Below are 25,106 nucleotides of genomic sequence, written 5' to 3'. Positions count from 1 at the left end.
TTAACTTTGAAACAATCTTTAATATTTGTGGGAAAATAAGTCAGAGACAGGGAGAGCATTTTAGATATTCAGATTGAAGGGAGGGAGATAGGGGGAATGGGGACGGACCAACGGGGACAGGCAGACGTGGAGGGCCAACGGGGACGGGCAGACGTGGAGGGGGCAACGGGGACGGGCAGACGTGGAGGGGGCAACGGGGACGGGCAGACGTGGAGGGGGCAACGGGGACGGGCAGACGTGGAGGGTCAACGGGGACGGGCAGACGAGGGGCAGACGTGGAGGGGCAACGGGGACGGGCAGACGTGGAGGGGCAACGGGGACAGGCAGACGTGGAGGGGCAACGGGGACGGGCAGACGTGGAGGGGCAACGGGGACGGGCAGACGTGGAGGGGCAACGGGGACGGGGAGACGTGGAGGGGCAGACGTGGAGGGGCAACGGGGACGGGCAGACGTGGAGGGGCAGACGTGGAGGGGCAACGGGCATGGGCAGACGTGGAGGGGCAACGGGGACGGGCAGACGTGGAGGGCCAATGGGGACGGGCAGACGTGGAGGGGCAACGGGGATGGGCAGACGTGGAGGGGCAACGGGGAGACGTGAAGGGCCAACGATCACAGACGGATGTGGAGACCGACAAATAGATATAGTTTGAGGAAATAAAGATGGTGAGACAGAATTCAACGTCAGATTGGAAGAAATGTACATATTCAGATCACTTGGTAAATATCAATACAAAGTCATTGTATGTTGGTTGGAATCGTACCAAGAACCTTTGAACTTGGGGAATGCAGCATTCCCTTTAAACAACATTTTGCACAAATGGCAATGACTGTAGATCATGAAAGACCAACAAGGAAACCAAACTACTTGGGTAGATATAAAAGGGAGCGACGAGGGTTTGGGAAAAGGGTCGAGAGCGAGTTCGCGCAGAGCAGACTTCGCGACAAGTTGTGGAATCCATGTTGGATTCCCAACAATTCGATCCGACCATAAACTCACATCCTGAGGTGCTCAATCACAGTTACAATCATGGAGGACTATTTAGGCAGCCATCTTATCTACTATCAGCCACTTAAAGTGGTCATTGCAAGCCAGTTCCCCACCCCCCCCCCCTAGACAAATGACAACCCCGCACCCCCCCCTGGGCGAAGGCAATGAGAGAAAGCATCCAGTGTTGGGGAAGGGGAACGGGGACGGGGGGAAGGGGAACGGGGACGGGGGGAGGGGGAAGGGGGACGGGTGGTGGATAAAACAAAATGTCATGAGCCCATTTACAATTACAAAACTGTTCACGTCAAAGTTAATGACTTGCAACAAACAAAAAATGCTTTAGATATTATTAAAAAGCAAAACCAACACAACAAGCTTTAAATATGAACAAAAAGCATGAAATGGGACAAACTATGGACCTGGTAACTCCGAACAAAAAGCATGAAATGGGACAAACTATGGACCTGGTAACTCCTCAAACTCGAGTTGAGATATTCTGAGTAAATCCCGTTAAAAAAATAAAATCCGAACAATCATGGAGTCAAAGCTCAAAACAAGCATTTCCATCACGGTTCAGTGTTCGCACACCTGAGTTGTCATATTCACATTGAAAATTACACGTTTAACAAAATGCCGCCAAACTTACCCCCTTCCCCCCCCCCCCCCCCCCCATCTAAACCCCCTCCTTCATGTTTCATGTACCACGGTCAGGTTAATGGACATTTAAAAGGTCAAAGTTCAGTCACACTAACCAGCTCCAAGACACGGCGACAAGATAACTTAAAAAATAAATTATATCTTCCCTTTCGATGGGCCATACGTCAGTACCAATGGAAACACATGGACCTCATCCCGTGGCAATAAGCACCGCATACCACCCGGCAGGTGGTACCGGAAACGCAGCTAGTAGCGCGGTGAGCCATTGGCAGAGTCGGTGCTCCAGAGGTGAGCCTGGGGTGAGCGCTGGGTCAGAAGCCTGCCACTTCCAGGTGAAGGCCAAGAACGATTCATCAAATGGTCTTTAACTGGAAGAGAGCAAATTGCAATCGATAAACCAGAGAAAATGGAAAATGCACTTCAACCTGACACCATGAAACCTCCTCAAGATCCCAATCAATGGTGATTCCCCTGAAACCTCCTCAAGATCCCAATCAATGGTGATCCCCCTGAAACCTCCCCAAGGTCCCAATCAATGGTGATCCCCCTGAAACCTCCCCAAGGTCCCAATGAATGGTGATCCCCCTGAAACCTCCCCAAGGTCCCAATCAATGGTGATCCCCCTGAAACCTCCCCAAGGTCCCAATCAATGGTGATCCCCCTGAAACTTCCCCAAGGTCCCAATGAATGGTGATCCCCATGAAACCTCCCCAAAGTCCCAATCAATGGTGATCCCCCTGAAACCTCCCCAAGGTCCCAATCAATGATGATCCCTCTGAAACCTCCCCAAGGTCCCAATGAATGGTGACCCCGATTAAACCTCCCCAAGGTCCCAATCAATGGTGATCCCCCTGAAACCTCAATATCCCAATCAACGGTGACCCCGATTAAACATCCCCAAGGCCCCAATCAATGGTGATCCCCCTGAAACCTCAATATCCCAATCAACGGTGACCCCGATTAAACATCCCCAAGGTCCCAATCAATGGTGATCCCCCTGAAACCTCCACAAGGTCTCAATCAATGGTGATTCCTCTGAAACCTCAATATCCCAATCAACGGTGACCCCGATTAAACATCCCCCAAGGCCCCAATCAATGGTGATCCCCCTGAAACCTCAATATCCCAATCAACGGTGACCCCGATTAAACATCCCCAAGGTCCCAATCAATGGTGATCCCCCTGAAACCTCCCCAAGGTCCCAATCAATGGTGATCCCCCTGAAACCTCCCCAAGGTCCCAATCAAGGGTGATCCCCCTGAAACCTCCCCAAGGTCCCAATCAATGGTGATCCCCCTGAAACCTCCCCAAGGTCCCAATCAACGGTGATCCCCATTGAGAGAATATTTAAAAATTGAAATAGAGTTGAACACAAGGAAGAAGGTGTGTGTGTGTGTGTGTGTGTGTGTGTGTGTGTGTGTGTGTGTGTGTGTGTGTGTGTGTGTGTGTGTGTGTGCGTGTGTGTATATCCCTCAAATCAGGACCTACTTGGGCTGGGGCTCGATTGTGGAGTGGATCCACGACTCCCCGGTGGGATGAGGGCCGGGTGGTACGACTGGAACCGTGGTGCCAAGAGAATGTGGTACACTGGAACAAACACACGTACAAAAGGTCCGAATGATCAAACTCACAGATCACAGTCTGTGATCACTCACAGAATGATCGAACAGGGTTGTCTCACAGATCAGCAAACACAAAGGGATTGATGGACATGAACAATTCATTCCCTAAAAGTGGGTTACACAAATAGAGTGATTGATGGACATGAACAATTCATTCCCTAAAGGTGGGTTACACAAATAGAGTGATTGATGGACATGAACAATTCATTCCCTAAAAGTGGGTTACACAAATAGAGGGATTGATGGACATGAACAATTCATTCCCTAAAGGTGGGTTACACAAATAGAGGGATTGATGGACATGAACAATTCATTCCCTAAAGGTGGGTTACACAAATAGAGGGATTGATGGACATGAACAATTCATTCCCTAAAAGTGGATTACACAAATAGAGGGATTGATGGACATGAACAATTCATTCCCTAAAGGTGGGTTACACAAAGGGATTGATGGACATGAACAATTCATTCCCTAAAGGTGGGTTACACAAATAGAGGGATTGATGGACATGAACAATTCATTCCCTAAAAGTGGGTTACACAAAGGGATTGATGGACATGAACAATTCATTCCCTAAAGGTGGGTTACACAAATAGAGGGATTGATGGACATGAACAATTCATTCCCTAAAGGTGGGTTACACAAAGGGATTGATGGACATGAACAATTCATTCCCTAAAGGTGGGTTACACAAAGGGATTGATGGGCATGAACAATTCATTCCCTAAAAGTGGGTTACACAAAGGGATTGATGGACATGAACAATTCATTCCCTAAAAGTGGATTACACAAATAGAGGGATTGATGGACATGAACAATTCATTCCCTAAAGGTGGGTTACACAAAGGGATTGATGGACATGAACAATTCATTCCCTAAAAGTGGGTTACACAAATAGAGGGATTGATGGACATGAACAATTCATTCCCTAAAGGTGGGTTACACAAAGGGATTGATGGACATGAACAATTCATTTTAACTAAAAGTGGGTTACACAAAGGGATTGATGGACATGAACAATTCATTCCCTAAAGGTGGGTTACACAAAGGGATTGATGGACATGAACAATTCATTCCCTAAAAGTGGGTTACACAAAGGGATTGATGGACATGAACAATTCATTCCCTAAAGGTGGGTTACACAAAGGGATTGATGGACATGAACAATTCATTCCCTAAAGGTGGGTCACACAAAGGGATTGATGGACATGAACAATTCATTCCCTAAAAGTGGATTACACAAAGGGATTGATGGACATGAACAATTCATTTTAACTAAAAGTGGGTTACACAAAGGGATTGATGGACATGAACAATTCATTCCCTAAAGGTGGGTTACACAAAGGGATTGATGGACATGAACAATTCATTCCCTAAAGGTGGGTTACACAAAGGGATTGATGGACATGAACAATTCATTCCCTAAAAGTGGGTCACACAAAGGGATTGATGGACATGAACAATTCATTCCCTAAAAGTGGGTTACACAAAGGGATTGATGGACATGAACAATTCATTCCCGAAAGGTGGGTCACACAAAGGGATTGATGGACATGAACAATTCATTCCCTAAAGGTGGGTTACACAAATAGAGGGATTGATGGACATGAACAATTCATTCCCTAAAGGTGGGTTACACAAAGGGATTGATGGACATGAACAATTCATTCCCTAAAGGTGGGTTACACAAAGGGATTGATGGACATGAACAATTCATTCCCTAAAAGTGGGTTACACAAAGGGATTGATGGACATGAACAATTCATTCCTTAAAAGTGGGTTACACAAAGGGATTGATGGACATGAACAATTCATTCCCTAAAGGTGGGTTACACAAAGGGATTGATGGACATGAACAATTCATTCCCTAAAAGTGGGTTACACAAAGGGATTGATGGACATGAACAATTCATTCCTTAAAAGTGGGTTACACAAAGGGATTGATGGACATGAACAATTCATTCCCTAAAAGTGGGTTACACAAAGGGATTGATGGACATGAACAATTCATTCCTTAAAAGTGGGTTACACAAAGGGATTGATGGACATGAACAATTCATTCCCTAAAAGTGGGTTACACAAAGGGATTGATGGACATGAACAATTCATTCCTTAAAAGTGGGTTACACAAAGGGATTGATGGACATGAACAATTCATTCCCTAAAGGTGGGTTACACAAATAGAGGGATTGATGGACATGAACAATTCATTCCCTAAAGGTGGGTTACACAAAGGGATTGATGGACATGAACAATTCATTCCCTAAAGGTGGGTTACACAAAGGGATTGATGGACATGAACAATTCATTCCCTAAAGGTGGGTTACACAAAGGGATTGATGGACATGAACAATTCATTCCCTAAAGGTGGGTTACACAAATAGAGGGATTGATGGACATGAACAATTCATTCCCTAAAGGTGGGTTACACAAAGGGATTGATGGACATGAACAATTCATTCCCTAAAGGTGGGTTACACAAAGGGATTGATGGACATGAACAATTCATTCCCTAAAGGTGGGTTACACAAAGGGATTGATGGACATGAACAATTCATTCCCTAAAGGTGGGTTACACAAAGGGATTGATGGACATGAACAATTCATTCCCTAAAGGTGGGTTACACAAAGGGATTGATGGACATGAACAATTCATTCCTTAAAAGTGGGTTACACAAAGGGATTGATGGACATGAACAATTCATTCCCTAAAAGTGGGTCACACAAAGGGATTGATGGACATGAACAATTAATTCCTTAAAAGTGGGTTACACAAAGGGATTGATGGACATGAACAATTCATTCCTTAAAGGTGGGTTACACAAAGGGATTGATGGACATGAACAATTCATTCCCTAAAGGTGGGTTACACAAATAGAGGGATTGATGGACATGAACAATTCATTCCCTAAAGGTGGGTTACACAAAGGGATTGATGGACATGAACAATTCATTCCCTAAAAGTGGGTTACACAAAGGGATTGATGGACATGAACAATTCATTCCCTAAAGGTGGGTTACGCAGAAAAAGTTAATAGATTGAATAGACACAAATAATTCATTCCCGAAAGGTGGGTAACAAACAAAGGGATTGAATGGACACGAATATAATTCATTCCTTAAACGCAAGTCCACCATTCAATCTCTAGCCCCAAGTGTAACAAAGGAAACAACGTTTTACATCACGTGGGACAAACGTGGTCAGTGTCGACATTCCGTAAATGGAACCACAAGGAGATCCGTTGACGATGGCCAAATACATGGAGGATATGGGATTTGAACCCAGGTTCCGACCCACGAGGTGTTGGTTGCGATGGGAATGATAAACAGGTCTACCCGAGGCTCGGATGGTTACTTGGTATTATAATGGGTTTCGGAAAATGTGCAGGCAAAGGATTTGGATTATTGGCCCTCACAACCCCCAAAGCACCCACATGATCCCCCAAAGCACCCACATGATCCCCCAAAGCACCCACATGATACCCCAAAGCACCCACATGATCCCCCAAAGCACCCACATGATCCCCCAAAGCACCCACATGATCCCCCAAAGCACCCACATGATCCCCCAAAGCACGTACATGATCCCCCAAAGCACCCACACGATCCCCCAAAGCACCCACACGATCCCCCAAAGCACCCACACGATACCCCAAAGCACCCACATGATCCCCCAAAGCACCCACATGATCCCCCAAAGCACCCACACGGTAACTCCATTAGTAGTGATGTAAACGGCGATTCCTCAGGTTGTATTGACCTTACCTACGATTACAGCCCCGGTTCCAGCAAACAAGGCAAAGATTGTGAAGAACACAAGTTGGTACGAGGCGACCAGGTGGTGAAGTAGTCCCTCACATTGTTCATCGGGGTTCACTGGATCATAAACACCACTCACAATGAACCAAACAAGGAAGAAGTTTCGGGTTAAAAATTCCGTTTCGGGCCGAGACGCAGCAAACTCGATGTGGGAAGCAGTGGAAGTAGAGAGGAAGAGGCTCAGATGGGATCGTGAGAGACCGTGAAAGGTTCACGTTACCTGTGAGAGAGGCAACGCTCCCTTTGGAGGAAGCAAGACGGATCGGGAGGATCTCGTGCTGCCCCGTGAGGCGACTCCGCACGGAAAGTGCAGGTTCGGGGTCTTTTCCTCGCCAAGGGAGGTTTCCCACGTCCTTCCATCGGACCGAGATCACAGCGGGTCTTTTTGACAGGTCTTGTCGCTCCAACTGCACCACCTCCACAAATGGCCAGTCACTGGTCACCTTGATGCACGACATTCACACACATGGGAAATTAAAATAACAAACTGTGCCGACGGCACAAAATTCCATTCCAACTTGGATCCCAACGCTTCCAGAACAAAATTCCATTCCAATTTGGATCCCAATGCTTCCAGAACCAAATTCCATTCCATTTTGGATCCCAACGCTTCCAGAACAAAATTCCATTACAATTTGGATCCCAACGCTTCCAGAACAAAATTCCATTCCAATTTGGATCCCAACGCTTCCAGAACAAAATTCCATTCCAATTTGGATCCCAACGCTTCCAGAACAAAATTCCATTCCAACTTGGATCCCAACGCTTCCAGAACAAAATTCCATTACAATTTGGATCCCAACGCTTCCAGAACAAAATTCCATTCCAATTTGGATCCCAACGCTTCCAGAACAAAATTCCATTCCAATTTGGATCCAAATGCTTCCAGAACAAAATTCCATTACAATTTGGATCCCAACGCTTCCAGAACAAAATTCCATTCCAATTTGGATCCCAACGCTTCCAGAACAAAATTCCATTACAATTTGGATCCAAACGCTTCCAGAACAAAATTCCATTATAATTTGGATCCCAACGTTTCCAGAACAAAATTCCATTCCAACTTGGATCCCAACGCTTCCAGAACAAAATTCCATTACAATTTGGATCCCAACATTTCCAGAACAAAATTCCATTCCAATTTGGATCCCAACGCTTCCAGAACAAAATTCCATTATAATTTGGATCCCAATGCTTCCAGAACAAAATTCCATTCCAATTTGGATCCCAACGCTTCGAGACAAAATTCCATTCCAATTTGGATCCCAACGCTTCCAGAACAAAATTCCATTCCAATTTGGATCTCAACGCTTCCAGAACAAAATTCCATTCCAATTTGGATCCCAACGCTTCCAGAACAAAATTCCATTCCAACTTGGATCCCAACGCTTCCAGAACAAAATTCCATTACAATTTGGATCCCAACATTTCCAGAACAAAATTCCATTCCAATTTGGATCCCAACGCTTCCAGAACAAAATTCCATTCCAATTTGGATCCCAATGCTTCCAGAACAAAATTCCATTCCAATTTGGATCCCAACGCTTCCAGAACAAAATTCCATTCCAATTTGGATCCCAACGCTTCCAGAACAAAATTCCATTCCAATTTGGATCCCAACGCTTCCAGAACGAAATTCCATTCCAATTTGGATCCCAACGCTTCCAGAACAAAATTCCATTCCAATTTGGATCCCAACGCTTCCAGAACAAAATTCCATTCCAATTTGGATCCCAACGCTTCCAGAACAAAATTCCATTCCAATTTGGATCCCAACGCTTCCAGAACAAAATTCCATTCCAATTTGGATCCCAACGCTTCCAGAACAAAATTCCATTCCAATTTGGATCCCAATGCTTCCAGAACAAAATTCCATTACAATTTGGATCCAAACGCTTCCAGAACAAAATTCCATTACAATTTGGATCCAAACGCTTCCAGAACAAAATTCCATTCCAATTTGGATCCCAACGCTTCCACAACAAAATTCCATTCCAATTTGGATCCCAATGCTTCCAGAACAAAATTCCATTCCAATTTGGATCCCAACGCTTCCAAAACAAAATTCCATTCCAATTTGGATCCCAACGCTTCCAGAACAAAATTCCATTCCAATTTGGATCCCAACGCTTCCAGAACAAAATTCCATTACAATTTGGATCCAAACGCTTCCAGAACAAAATTCCATTATAATTTGGATCCCAACGCTTCCAGAACAAAATTCCATTCCAACTTGGATCCCAACGCTTCCAGAACAAAATTCCATTACAATTTGGATCCCAACGTTTCCAGAACAAAATTCCATTCCAATTTGGATCCCAACGCTTCCAGAACAAAATTCCATTCCAATTTGGATCCCAATGCTTCCAGAACAAAATTCCATTCCAATTTGGATCCCAACGCTTTCAGAACAAAATTCCATTCCAATTTGGATCCCAACGCTTCCAGAACAAAATTCCATTCCAATTTGGATCCCAACGCTTCCAGAACAAAATTCCATTCCAATTTGGATCCCAACGCTTCCAGAACAAAATTCCATTCCAATTTGGATCCCAACGCTTCCAGAACAAAATCCCATTACAATTTGGATCCAAACGCTTCCAGAACAAAATTCCATTACAATTTGGATCCAAACGCTTCCAGAACAAAATTCCATTCCAATTTGGATCCCAACGCTTCCACAACAAAATTCCATTCCAATTTGGATCCCAACGCTTCCAGAACAAAATTCCATTCCAATTTGGATCCCAACGCTTCCAAAACAAAATTCCATTCCAATTTGGATCCCAACGCTTCCAGAACAAAATTCCATTCCAATTTGGATCCCAACGCTTCCAGAACAAAATTCCATTCCAATTTGGATCCGAACGCTTCCAAAACAAAATTCCATTCCAATTTGGATCCCAACGCTTCCAGAACAAAATTCCATTACAATTTGGATCCAAACGCTTCCAGAACAAAATTCCATTCCAACTTGGATCCCAACGCTTCCAGAACAAAATTCCATTACAATTTGGATCCCAACGTTTCCAGAACAAAATTCCATTCCAATTTGGATCCCAATGCTTCCAGAACAAAATTCCATTCCAATTTGGATCCCAACGCTTCCAGAACAAAATTCCATTCCAATTTGGATCCCAACGCTTCCAGAACAAAATTCCATTCCAATTTGGATCCCAACGCTTCCAGAACAAAATTCCATTCCAATTTGGATCCCAACGCTTCCAGAACAAAATTCCATTACAATTTGGATCCCAACGCTTCCAGAACAAAATTCCATTCCAATTTGGATCCCAACGCTTCCAGAACAAAATTCCATTCCAATTTGGATCCCAATGCTTCCAGAACAAAATTCCATTCCAATTTGGATCCCAACGCTTCCAGAACAAAATTCCATTCCAATTTGGATCCCAACGCTTCCAGAACAAAATTCCATTCCAATTTGGATCCCAACGCTTCCAGAACAAAATTCCATTACAATTTGGATCCCAACGCTTCCAGAACAAAATTCCATTACAATTTGGATCCCAACGCTTCCAGAACAAAATTCCATTACAATTTGGATCCCAACGCTTCCAGAAACGGAGACACACTCGGGAGGATTCATGTCGCTCTTGGGTTTCCAGGAGACGCCCTGCTCGGTCATGATCGACCTTCCCGAAAGGGTAATCCACCTGCCGAGCATGCTTTCATCTACATGCAATACCTGTTCACACTTTGTGACCTCAGTCATTTGGGATGGTCATGGAACGGTACTATTGAAAGGGCAATGCCATATAAAAACCCCAAACGAGGATGAAAAAGGTCTCGCTTGCCATCTCACCACCTCAGTACAACGACCCGGGCCGACACGTCTCTTCACCGACGGGTTCCATCAATCAGCATGTTGTACTTCACACACATATTGCATGTATATATATATATATATTTAATTTTGTTTGCTCTGTGTCCTTCAAAAGCGTTCCTGCTGTCGTAAAATTAATAAACGTCTCCGCTGGAACCACTGCCTCAAGTTCCCATTCCTGCTTCTTCTTCTTCAACACCAGAAAGGGCTTTTGAAAGAGGTAACTCAACGACTAAACAGACACAAATTTTTGTTCCAAGTGTATCGATTACGATACCTTTTCAAAAGGTACCATGATTATTTGTATTATTCCACAAGAGCAGGAACTGTATTAAAGCTCCAACTGCTTCTTCTTCTTCAGATGACATGCATGTGCATACTCGTATGTACATCTCCTTTAACTAACAAGAAATGATCATGTGAAACCATCCCAACATCTTTCTTTTCTTCAGTCGCCGTACCCTTCCTCCCGTCCATACAATCTTGTGGTGGGGCAGTTGCCCTGAGACAACTTGCCTTCGCCTTTCCAACTGAAGTTGCTTCCACAAATTCCACAAAATTTATTAGTGTCCTTGTGTTTTATACTTCTCCCACCCCCTCCCCCCCCCTTCCCACGCCTCCTCCCCCCAAGCCCTCTCCCTCCCACAGATCTCCCGATGTCCCTGCTCTCAAATGTTGTGTTTGTGCTTCCCCATCTCTCCCCATATTGTCTACCACTACCCTCATTATATGTTTTATGTGTCTGTTTGATTTTTTTTGTGTGATAAATGTTAGCTCTTTCACGAGCCTCGATCCTGTGTACAAAAAAAGAAAAAAAAAAAAGCTCGGAGCAACTGTGCGTCTGCCCTCAGAAGAGCCAAGAAATGTTTTCTGCGACATTTTCGTCAAACATACCTGCAGACTATCCAGCACAGCGTTCGTGGCATAGACCTCGAGCTCGGCCTTGGGTTGTCCCACGGACAGGAGCAACTGTGGGATCGGCAGGTAGAACGCAGGGTGGAACGGAACCTTCACGGATACGATCTCGGGAATCGCCTGCCGGGGATTCGAGACCGGCGTTCCGTGGATCAGCACCGAAGTGGATCGCCGGCTCAGGGCCTGGCGCTGCGCCGAGGAGACCGGAGCCGGAAGGGGCGAGACCTCACAATTGTGATGTCCTACAACGACAAAAAGGTCACGACCATAGCAATGAGGAACAGAGTCATCAGCATTTGGTTGGTATCAACCCAAGAAAATCATTTCGGATAAAGATAAACATCAGGCCAAATCAACCCTGTACGTATGGAATATAAAAATACCGGAAAAACGTAAATAGGACCAACAAATTTCACCCACAATGCCATGCAAGCAACTCACTGGGCCACATGCTTAAGGGAACAGCTTTGTGGGATTTTAACCTTTGTCGCAAACTTGAGGACAGCCGGCTCACCACCACAATACAATGGCATGCTTTAACAACATTGTTTTTGTGTACAGAATCAAGGATCGTGGAGGAGAGACAACACTGAACACATCAGGACGTAACAGAATAAAAGGAACAACATGGAGGGAAAGGTGGGGGGGGGGGGGGGGGGGCGAGGGAGGAATTTGCACAGAAGGAAACTCGGGACAGGAAAACTGGGGAAAAAAATCGGATTTGTGAAGGAAAATAATATAAAACAAAACTTGGAGGATTTTAACTGAAGAACAAATTTCCACCTCATCCATTTTTTTTTTTGCCAAAAGTTAAGAATCCTTCGATCATCTCATGTGGCCATGTCCCTGTCGAAGTATATATGGATTATTGTTGGCTGTCCTGCTGCGATATGGGATAAGCATTCCTGAACACGTGATACTGATATCACAACTCACTCTTCATGACAGGAAAGAAGAATGGAAAGACAAACAATATCACGAGAACATGTTCTTACCATGTTTAAAACAACTAGGGCATGCCCGTACTATATATAAGCTAGGACGTGCCCGTACGTGGGTGCCCGTTCCTTGCCAAAAAAAAAAAAAAAAAAAAAAAATTTGTGTAGGGGTGTGTGTGTGTAAACATCCTAGGGCGTGCCCGTACGTGGGTGCAAAAAAACATGCGTGCAAACAACAACAACAAAAAAAAACTTTGAAACCACGTGGCAGTAACGACCACAGAACCCCCCCCCCCCTCTATTTACATGAATGGTTTGGTCCATTCGCAACGACCACAGAACCCCCCCCTCTATTTACATGCAATAGTTTGGTCCAAAGCGAACGGCTTGCAGTGTTTGGTAAAGAAATCGCCATAGCTCGGTAACTACTTCTCCGATTAATATGAAACCTTGAAAAGGCACATCCTCGGGTCCCCAGCAATATACCTGGCAAGTTTAAAGTATATCGGACCGGTAGTTGTCGAGAAACAGCGGTCACAGACAAACATACACACATACACACATACACACATACACACAGAGATTAATGGAATTATAGATAGATATCTTCCTTGTAACCTATTTTTAACCCATCACGTGCCGACCTTTCCTACTTCAACCCGTCATGCCGACCTTTCCTACTTCAACCCGTCATGCCGACCTTTCCTACTTCAACCCATCACTTGCCGACCTTTCCTACGTCAACCCGTCATGCCGACCTTTCCTCCCTCAACCCATCAAGCCGACCTTTCCTCCCTCAACCCATCAAGCCGACCTTTCCTCCTACAACCCATCATACTGACCTTTCCTCCCTCAACCCATCATACTGACCTTTCCTCCCTCAACCCGTCATACTGACCTTTCCTCCTTCAACCGGCCACGCCAACCTTTCCTCCCTCAACCCGTCATGCCGACCTTTCCTCCTTCAACCGGCCACGCCGACCTTTCCTCCTTCAACCGGCCACGCCGACCTTTCCTCCCTCAACCCATCAAGCCGACCTTTCCTCCTTCAACCGGCCACGCCGACCTTTCCTCCCTCAACCCATCAAGCCGACCTTTCCTCCCTCAACCGACCACGCCGACCTTTCCTCCCTCAACCCATCAAGCCGACCTTTCCTACTTCAACTGGCCACGCCGACCTTTCCTCCCTCAACCAGTCATGCCAACCTTTCCTCCTTCAACCGGCCACGCCAACCTTTCCTCCCTCAACCCGTCATGCCGACCGTTCCTCCCTCAACCCGTCAAGCTAACCTTTCCTCCTACAACCCGTCATACTGACCTTTCCTCCCTCAACCCGTCATACTGACCTTTCCTCCTTCAACCGGCCACGCCAACCTTTCCTCCCTCAACCCGTCATGCCGACCTTTCCTCCCTCAACCCGTCATACTGACCTTTCCTCCTTCAACCGGCCACGCCAACCTTTCCTCCCTCAACCCGTCATGCCGACCTTTCCTCCCTCAACCCGTCAAGCTAACCTTTCCTCCTACAACCCGTCATACTGACCTTTCCTCCCTCAACCCGTCATACTGACCTTTCCTCCCTCAACCCGTCATACTGACCTTTCCTCCCTCAACCCGTCATACTGACCTTTCCTCCCTCAACCCGTCATACTGACCTTAACTCCCTCACCCCGTCATACTGACCTTTCCTCCCACAACCCGTCATACTGACCTTTCGTCCCTCAACCCGTCATACTGACCTTTCCTCCTACAACCCGTCATATTGACCTTTCCTCCCTCAACCCGTCATACTGACCTTTCCTCCCTCAACCCGTCATGCCGACCTTTCCTCCCTCAACCCGTCATGCCGACCTTTCCTCCCTCAACCCGTCATGCCGACCTTTCCTCCCTCAACCCGTCATGCCGACCTTTCCTCCCTCAACCCATCATGCTGACCTTTCCTCCTACAACCCGTCATGCTGACCTTTCCTCCTACAACCTGTCATGCTGACCTTTCCTCCCTCAACCGTCATGCTGACCTTTCCTCCTACAACCCGTCATGCTGACCTTTCCTCCCTCAACCCGTCATACTGACCTTTCCTCCCTCAACCCGTCAAGCTAACCTTTCCTCCTACAACCCGTCATACTGAGCTTTCCACCCTCAACCCGTCATACTGACCGTTCCTCCCTCAACCCGTCATGCCGACCTTTCCTCCCTCAACCCGTCATGCCGACCTTTCCTCCTTCAACCCGTCATGCCGACCTTTCTTCCCTCAACCCGTCATGCCGACTGTTCCTTCCTCAACCCGTCATGCCGACCTTTCCTCCTTCAACCCGTCATGCCGACCTTTCCTCCCTCAACCCGTAATGCCGACCTTTCCTCCCTCAACCCGTCATGCCGACCTTTCATCCTCAACCCGTAATGCTGACCTTTCCTCCCTCAACCCGTCATACTGACCTTTCCTCCCTCAACCCGTAATGCCGACCTTTCCTCCTTCAACCCGTCATGCCGACCTTTCCTCCTTCAACTCGTCATGCCGACCTTTCCTCCCTCAATCCGTCATGCCGACCTTTCCTCCCTCAACCCGTCATGCCGACCTTTCCTCCTTCAACCCGTCATGCCGACCTTTCTTCCCTCAACCCGTCATGCTGACCGTTCCTTCCTCAACCCGTCATGCCGACCGTTCCTCCTTCAACCCGTCATGCCGACCTTTCCTCCCTCAACCCGTCATGCCGACCTTTCCTCCCTCAACCCGTCATGCCGACCTTTCCTCCTTCAACCCGTCATGCCGACCTTTCCTCCCTCAACCCGTCATGCCGACCTTTCCTCCCTCAACCCGTCATGCTGACCTTTCCTCCCTCAACCCGTCATGCTGACCTTTCCTCCTTCAACCCGTCATGCCGACCTTTCCTCCCTCAACCCGTAATGCCGACCTTTCCTCCCTCAACCCGTCATGCCGACCTTTCCTCCCTCAACCCGTAATGCCGACCTTTCCTCCCTCAACCCGTAATGCCGACCTTTCCTCCCTCAACCCGTAATGCCGACCTTTCCTCCCTCAACCCGTCATGCTGACCTTTCCTCCTTCAACCCGTCATGCCGACCTTTCCTCCCTCAACCCGTCATGCCGACCTTTCCTCCCTCAACCCGTCATGCCGACCTTTCCTCCTTCAACCCGTCATGCCGACCTTTCCTCCTTCAACCCGTCATGCTGACCTTTCCTCCCTCAACCCATCATGCTGACCTTTCCTCCCTCAACCCGTCATGCTGACCTTTCCTCCCTCAACCCGTAATGCCGAAAACAAAACCTCCTTCTACCTCCAGTGGCAAAGATAATAAAGGGTTAAGGAATGTAAGATCCATATTAATTATAAATGTTGGAGGTATCCATAATGACCTACCAGTGGTGGGGTTGAACGAGGCCTTGATGCTGAAAACATCTGTTGCAGGTGGTTCAGTCGAGTCGGCAAACCGGATGTGGCAGTGCAGGGTGGAGGGCAAGGCGTGATGGTCCAACACAGCCCGCTGAGGGTCTGTGCACTTACCTGGAAACAGTACAGGAGAGCAAACGTGAAGCAGGTGCACAAGATCTTGTTAACTAGGAAACGATGCAGTTGGGTGACGTACCAGGCCCAAAAACCCATCGTAGACGAAGAGAGCGAGAGGTCTTTGCTCACCACTCAGGTTCATCTCTGTGTCACCAATGATGATGGTGATGTGGGATGGGTTGGCTTGGGGGACATTAGTGAGCAATTCCACTGAAGAAAATGCGCATATCCTCTGCACTGGAAGCACTACCACCTGTATAGGTATATACATACACATGCTGTCACACCTCAAATACTTTACCATTCATCCATTGATGCACATTACAGGATGTGTAAATCACAGAGCTCCTCCATGAGCATCCAAATCCCTGTGGACGCGGCGCCACCCTCACTTTCCCGAGTTATGGAGATGTAAACAAATGGGAATAACAACAATAAGGGAGCGGTGGAGCAATGAAAAATTCCCGAGGGAGGTTAAGGGGTCGATGCAGGGCACATTGCGCCATCTTGTGTACCGAGTCCGGAGACGCTCTCCGAGGAAGGACAACCGTTCAGACGTCGTTTCGTGGATCACTCGACTAACTGACCTCACGGTGAGTGTGAAACGTCCCAGACATCGTGTAATGAACCACGGCCGAGCCAGGGCTCCGTGCCATGGCCACGCCGCACTTTGGGTCGACCCAGAGGACCGCATCGTCTGACGAGTTCCACACGCCGCGAGTACCTGACACGGGTGACAGGGGAGTCGTGCGTCCCCAAGCAAATGACCAAACAGGAAGAGCGCAGAGTGAGGAGGAGAGGAATCACTGAAACTAGCAAGCAAGATGGTAACCTACATGAGGGTTGGGAATGGTTAATGGGGTAATAAAGGGTCAATGGGGTAATAAAGGGTCAATGGGGTAATAAAGAGTTTGGGAAGGGTTAATGGGGGTAATAAAGGGTTGGGAAGGGTAAATGGGGTAATAAAGGGTTGGGAAGGGTAAATGGGGTAATAAAGGGTTGGGAAGGATTAATGTGGAAATAAAGGGTTGGAAAGTGTTAATGGGGGTAATAAAGATCATGGATCAGGATGGGGGATGACACGAGAGTGCGGTGCACTGCTCACGACGCCATGGAGGGAGAATTGAGACGAAAGACAGATTTACTCAATCAGGTTAGAGATCGCTCACCATTTTACAATCAATCATGATGCAAACGAGTCTCAAATGTCCAGTCTCGTAGAAGAGCAGTAAAACCAGGAAATAGTAATTAAATAAAATAAAAAAAGAAAATCACAGAAATGGAAATGATAAAATTAAGATGGTGCACGATGGATCGATCTACAAACTGTTACAAAATGGTGTGTCCTTCATGGACACGTGACTTATAAAAGTGAGGAACCCTCGTGCAGGAGCTCATGCAGATATGACAAAAGGAACGGACATCCAGGAAATATGGCATAAGAACCCACCATCGGGTGAATCGAGGAGCGAGTCGAGGCAAATCACATCTCCCTGGGTCATGGGGTCCAGCACTTCAGGGCCTATCGCATGTCCCACAGGAACCGGGATGTAATCCGTCAGACCCGACGTCGTGGAGTCTTCGACACACAGCAGTGTGAGTCCTACACCAACGGCTCTCACCATGAAAGTACCGTTTGTGGCTCCGCGGTTGATTTGTAACAAATCATCTCTGAGTGCAAGAAAACAATGGAAGAAGCATTTTGTATTTTTATGTAAAGGGAAGAAGGAAAGAAAATGGTGAGGAATAATCTGAACTGAGAAATGGGGTTCAGAAATGATAGATAATGGTGAGGAGTAATCTGTACTGAGAGATGGGGTTCAGAAATGATAGAAAATGGTGAGGAATAATCTGTACTGAGAGATGGCGTTCAGAAATGATAGATAATGGTGAGGAGTAATCTGCACTGAGAGATGGCGTTCAGAAATGATAGATAATGGTGAGGAATAATCTGTACTGAGAGATGGCGTTCAGAAATGATAGATAATGGTGAGGAATAATCTGCACTGAGAGATGGGGTTCAGAAATGATAGATAATGGTGAGGAATAATCTGTACTGAGAGATGGCGTTCAGAAATGATAGATAATGGTGAGGAATAATCTGCACTGAGAGATGGGGTTCAGAAATGATAGAAAATGGTGAGGAATAATCTGTACTGAGAGATGGCGTTCAGAAATGATAGATAATGGTGAGGAATAATCTGTACTGAGAGATGGCGTTCAGAAATGATAGATAATGGTGAGGAATAATCTGTACTGAGAGATGGGGTTCAGAAATGATAGATAATGGTGAGGAATAATCTGCACTGAGAGATGGGGTTCAGAAATGATAGATAATGGTGAGGAATAATCTGTACTGAGAGATGGGGTTCAGAAATGATAGATAATGGTGAGGAATAATCTGTACTGAGAGATGGCGTTCAGAAATGATAGATAATGGTGAGGAATAATCTGTACTGAGAGATGGGGTTCAGAAATGATAGATAATGGTGAGGAATAATCTGAACTGAGAGATGGGGTTCAGAAATGATAGATAATGGTGAGGAATAATCTGTACTGAGAGATGGGGTTCAGAAATGATAGAAAATGGTGAGGAATAATCTGTACTGAGAGATGGGGTTCAGAAATGATAGAAAATGGTGAGGAATAATCTGAACTGAGAGATGGGGTTCAGAAATGATAGATAATGGTGAGGAATAATCTGTACTGAGAGATGGTGTTCAGAAATGATAGATAATGGTGAGGAATAATCTGTACTGAGAGATGGCGTTCAGAAATGATAGATAATGGTGAGGAATAATCTGTACTGAGAGATGGGGTTCAGAAATGATAGATAATGGTGAGGAATAATCTGCACTGAGAGATGGGGTTCAGAAATGATAGATAATGGTGAGGAATAATCTGTACTGAGAGATGGGGTTCAGAAATGATAGAAAATGGTGAGGAATAATCTGTACTGAGAGATGGGGTTCAGAAATGATAGAAAATGGTGAGGAATAATCTGTACTGAGAGATGGGGTTCAGAAATGATAGAAAATGGTGAGGAATAATCTGTACTGAGAGATGGGGTTCAGAAATGATAGATAATGGTGAGGAATAATCTGAACTGAGAGATGGTGTTCAGAAATGATAGATAATGGTGAGGAATAATCTGTACTGAGAGATGGCGTTCAGAAATGATAGATAATGGTGAGGAATAATCTGAACTGAGAGATGGCGTTCAGAAATGATAGATAATGGTGAGGAATAATCTGTACTGAGAGATGGGGTTCAGCAATGATAGATAATGGTGAGGAATAATCTGAACTGAGAGATGGCGTTCAGAAATGATAGATAATGGTGAGGAATAATCTGTACTGAGAGATGGCGTTCAGAAATGATAGATAATGGTGAGGAATAATCTGCACTGAGAGATGGGGTTCAGAAATGATAGAAAATGGTGAGGAATAATCTGTACTGAGAGATGGGGTTCAGAAATGATAGAAAATGGTGAGGAATAATCTGTACTGAGAGATGGGGTTCAGAAATGATAGATAATGGTGAGGAATAATCTGTACTGAGAGATGGGGTTCAGAAATGATAGATAATGGTGAGGAATTATCTGAACTGAGAAATGGGGTTCAGAAATGATAGATAATGGTGAGGAATAATCTGTACTGAGAGATGGGGTTCAGAAATGATAGATAATGGTGAGGAATTATCTGAACTGAGAAATGGGGTTCAGAAATGGAGATAATGGTGAGGAATAATCTGTACTGAGAGATGGCTTTCAGAAATGATAGAAAATGGTGAGGAATAATCTGTACTGAGAGATGGGGTTCAGAAATGATAGATAATGGTGAGGAATAATCTGTACTGAGAGATGGCGTTCAGAAATGATAGCTAATGGTGAGGAATAATCTGTACTGAGAGATGGCGTTCAGAAATGATAGAAAATGGTGAGGAATAATCTGAACTGAGAGATGGCGTTCAGAAATGATAGATAATGGTGAGGAATAATCTGTACTGAGAGATGGGGTTAAGAAATGATAGAAAATGGTGAGGAATAATCTGTACTGAGAGATGGCGTTCAGAAATGATAGAAAATGGTGAGGAATAATCTGTACTGAGAGATGGGGTTAAGAAATGATAGAAAATGGTGAGGAATAATCTGTACTGAGAGATGGCGTTCAGAAATGATAGAAAATGGTGAGGAATAATCTGAACTGAGAGATGGCGTTCAGAAATGATAGAAAATGGTGAGGAATAATCTGTACTGAGAGATGGGGTTCAGAAATGATAGAAAATGGTGAGGAATAATCTGTACTGAGAGATGGGGTTCAGAAATGATAGATAATGGTGAGGAATTATCTGAACTGAGAAATGGGGTTCAGAAATGGAGATAATGGTGAGGAATAATCTGTACTGAGAGATGGCGTTCAGAAATGATAGAAAATGGTGAGGAATAATCTGCACTGAGAGATGGGGTTCAGCAATGATAGAAAATGGTGAGGAATAATCTGTACTGAGAGATGGCTTTCAGAAATGATAGAAAATGGTGAGGAATAATCTGTACTGAGAGATGGCGTTCAGAAATGATAGATAATGGTGAGGAATAATCTGCACTGAGAGATGGGGTTCAGAAATGATAGAAAATGGTGAGGAATAATCTGTACTGAGAGATGGCGTTCAGAAATGATAGATAATGGTGAGGAATAATCTGTACTGAGAGATGGGGTTCAGAAATGATAGATAATGGTGAGGAATAATCTGTACTGAGAGATGGGGTTCAGAAATGATAGATAATGGTGAGGAATAATCTGTACTGAGAGATGGGGTTCAGAAATGATAGATAATGGTGAGGAATTATCTGAACTGAGAAATGGGGTTCAGAAATGGAGATAATGGTGAGGAATAATCTGTACTGAGAGATGGCTTTCAGAAATGATAGAAAATGGTGAGGAATAATCTGTACTGAGAGATGGCGTTCAGAAATGATAGAAAATGGTGAGGAATAATCTGCACTGAGAGATGGGGTTCAGCAATGATAGAAAATGGTGAGGAATAATCTGTACTGAGAGATGGGGTTCAGAAATGATAGATAATGGTGAGGAATAATCTGTACTGAGAGATGGCTTTCAGAAATGATAGAAAATGGTGAGGAATAATCTGTACTGAGAGATGGCGTTCAGAAATGATAGATAATGGTGAGGAATAATCTGCACTGAGAGATGGCGTTCAGAAATGATAGAAAATGGTGAGGAATAATCTGCACTGAGAGATGGGGTTCAGCAATGATAGAAAATGGTGAGGAATAATCTGTACTGAGAGATGGGGTTCAGAAATGATAGAAAATGGTGAGGAATAATCTGTACTGAGAGATGGCGTTCAGAAATGATAGATAATGGTGAGGAATAATCTGCACTGAGAGATGGCGTTCAGAAATGATAGAAAATGGTGAGGAATAATCTGTACTGAGAGATGGGGTTCAGAAATGATAGAAAATGGTGAGGAATAATCTGTACTGAGAGATGGTGTTCAGAAATGATAGATAATGGTGAGGAATAATCTGCACTGAGAGATGGCGTTCAGAAATGATAGAAAATGGTGAGGAATAATCTGCACTGAGAGATGGGGTTCAGCAATGATAGAAAATGGTGAGGAATAATCTGTACTGAGAGATGGGGTTCAGAAATGATAGAAAATGGTGAGGAATAATCTGTACTGAGAGATGGCGTTCAGAAATGATAGATAATGGTGAGGAATAATCTGCACTGAGAGATGGCGTTCAGAAATGATAGAAAATGGTGAGGAATAATCTGTACTGAGAGATGGGGTTCAGAAATGATAGATAATGGTGAGGAATAATCTGTACTGAGAGATGGGGTTCAGAAATGATAGATAATGGTGAGGAATAATCTGCACTGAGAGATGGGGTTCAGCAATGATAGATAATGGTGAGGAATAATCTGCACTGAGAGATGGGGTTCAGCAATGATAGATAATGGTGAGGAATAATCTGTACTGAGAGATGGGGTTCAGCAATGATAGATAATGGTGAGGAATAATCTGAACTGAGAGATGGGGTTCAGAAATGATAGAAAATGGTGAGGAATAATCTGTACTGAGAGATGGGGTTCAGAAATGATAGAAAATGGTGAGGAATAATCTGTACTGAGAGATGGCGTTCAGAAATGATAGATAATGGTGAGGAATAATCTGTACTGAGAGATGGGGTTCAGCAATGATAGATAATGGTGAGGAATAATCTGTACTGAGAGATGGCGTTCAGAAATGATAGATAATGGTGAGGAATAATCTGAACTGAGAGATGGCGTTCAGAAATGATAGATAATGGTGAGGAATAATCTGAACTGAGAGATGGGGTTCAGCAATGATAGAAAATGGTGAGGAATAATCTGAACTGAGAGATGGGGTTCAGAAATGATAGATAATGGTGAGGAATAATCTGAACTGAGAGATGGCGTTCAGAAATGATAGATAATGGTGAGGAATAATCTGAACTGAGAGATGGCGTTCAGAAATGATAGATAATGGTGAGGAATAATCTGAACTGAGAGATGGGGTTCAGAAATGATAGATAATGGTGAGGAATAATCTGTACTGAGAGATGGGGTTCAGAAATGATAGATAATGGTGAGGAATAATCTGTACTGAGAGATGGGGTTCAGAAATGATAGAAAATGGTGAGGAATAATCTGAACTGAGAGATGGCGTTCAGAAATGATAGAAAATGGTGAGGAGTAATCTGTACTGAGAGACGGGGTTCAGAAATGATAGAAAATGGTGAGGAATAATCTGTACTGAGAGATGGCGTTCAGAAATGATAGATAATGGTGAGGAATAATCTGTACTGAGAGATGGGGTTCAGAAATGATAGATAATGGTGAGGAATAATCTGTACTGAGAGATGGGGTTCAGAAATGATAGATAATGGTGAGGAATAATCTGTACTGAGAGATGGGGTTCAGAAATGATAGATAATGGTGAGGAATAATCTGAACTGAGAGATGGCGTTCAGAAATGATAGATAATGGTGAGGAATAATCTGAACTGAGAGATGGGGTTCAGAAATGATAGATAATGGTGAGGAATAATCTGAACTGAGAGATGGGGTTCAGAAATGATAGATAATGGTGAGGCATAATCTGAACTGAGAGATGGGGTTCAGAAATGATAGATAATGGTGAGGAATAATCTGAACTGAGAGATGGCGTTCAGAAATGATAGATAATGGTGAGGAATAATCTGTACTGAGAGATGGCGTTCAGCAATGATAGATAATGGTGAGGAATAATCTGTACTGAGAGATGGCGTTCAGAAATGACAGATAATGGTGAGGAATAATCTGAACTGAGAGATGGCGTTCAGAAATGATAGATAATGGTGAGGAATAATCTGAACTGAGAGATGGGGTTCAGAAATGATAGATAATGGTGAGGAATAATCTGTACTGAGAGATGGCGTTCAGCAATGATAGATAATGGTGAGGAATAATCTGTACTGAGAGATGGCGTTCAGAAATGACAGATAATGGTGAGGAATAATCTGAACTGAGAGATGGGGTTCAGAAATGATAGATAATGGTGAGGAATAATCTGAACTGAGAGATGGGGTTCAGAAATGATAGATAATGGTGAGGAATAATCTGAACTGAGAGATGGCGTTCAGAAATGATAGATAATGGTGAGGAATAATCTGAACTGAGAGATGGCGTTCAGAAATGATAGATAATGGTGAGGAATAATCTGAACTGAGAGATGGCGTTCAGAAATGATAGATAATGGTGAGGAATAATCTGAACTGAGAGATGGCGTTCAGAAATGATAGATAATGGTGAGGAATAATCTGTACTGAGAAATGGCGTTCAGAAATGATAGAAAATGGTGAGGAATAATCTGTACTGAGAGATGGGGTTCAGAAATGATAGAAAATGGTGAGGAATAATCTGTACTGAGAGATGGCGTTCAGAAATGATAGAAAATGGTGAGGAATAATCTGTACTGAGAGATGGCGTTCAGAAATGATAGATAATGGTGAGGAATAATCTGAACTGAGAGATGGGGTTCAGAAATGATAGAAAATGGTGAGGAATAATCTGTACTGAGAGATGGCGTTCAGAAATGATAGAAAATGGTGAGGAATAATCTGTACTGAGAGATGGGGTTCAGAAATGATAGAAAATGGTGAGGAATAATCTGTACTGAGAGATGGCGTTCAGAAATGATAGAAAATGGTGAGGAATAATCTGTACTGAGAGATGGGGTTCAGAAATGATAGAAAATGGTGAGGAATAATCTGTACTGAGAGATGGCGTTCAGAAATGATAGAAAATGGTGAGGAATAATCTGTACTGAGAGATGGGGTTCAGAAATGATAGATAATGGTGAGGAATAATCTGTACTGAGAGATGGGTTCAGAAATGATAGATAATGGTGAGGAATAATCTGTACTGAGAGATGGGTTCAGAAATGATAGAAAATGGTGAGGAATAATCTGAACTGAGAGATGGGGTTCAGAAATGATAGATAATGGTGAGGAATAATCTGAACTGAGAGATGGGGTTCAGAAATGATAGATAATGGTGAGGAATAATCTGTACTGAGAGATGGCGTTCAGAAATGATAGATAATGGTGAGGAATAATCTGAACTGAGAGATGGCGTTCAGAAATGGAGATAATGGTGAGGAATAATCTGTACTGAGAGATGGCGTTCAGAAATGATAGATAATGGTGAGGAATAATCTGTACTGAGAAATGGGGTTCAGAAATGGAGATAATGGTGAGGAATAATCTGT

At 44.4% G+C, this 25,106-nt stretch overlaps 1 protein-coding gene across 1 annotated transcript in view; it reads right to left on the bottom strand.

The window, feature by feature from the left end:
• The window catches only part of NUP210 (nucleoporin 210), a 148,079-nt gene continuing 122,973 nt past the window's right edge, over positions 1–25,106 (bottom strand). Inside the window, exons 32-40 of the mRNA XM_068105006.2 lie at positions 17,759–17,979; positions 16,896–17,032; positions 16,438–16,561; positions 16,162–16,305; positions 11,826–12,088; positions 7,308–7,530; positions 7,034–7,144; positions 3,134–3,232; positions 1–2,013 (exon numbers count right to left, since the gene is read on the bottom strand). Of these exons, the coding sequence (XP_067961107.2) occupies positions 1,892–2,013; positions 3,134–3,232; positions 7,034–7,144; positions 7,308–7,530; positions 11,826–12,088; positions 16,162–16,305; positions 16,438–16,561; positions 16,896–17,032; positions 17,759–17,979 (1,444 nt within the window). The 3' untranslated portion in view covers positions 1–1,891. The remainder of the gene's footprint in view (positions 2,014–3,133; positions 3,233–7,033; positions 7,145–7,307; positions 7,531–11,825; positions 12,089–16,161; positions 16,306–16,437; positions 16,562–16,895; positions 17,033–17,758; positions 17,980–25,106) is intronic.

The sequence above is a fragment of the Myxine glutinosa genome, chromosome 1, assembly GCF_964187855.1.
Source record: "Myxine glutinosa chromosome 1, kmMyxGlut1.1, whole genome shotgun sequence".
NCBI classification, from domain to species: domain Eukaryota; kingdom Metazoa; phylum Chordata; class Myxini; order Myxiniformes; family Myxinidae; genus Myxine; species Myxine glutinosa.
This window is presented reverse-complemented; position numbering and strand designations above follow the sequence as displayed.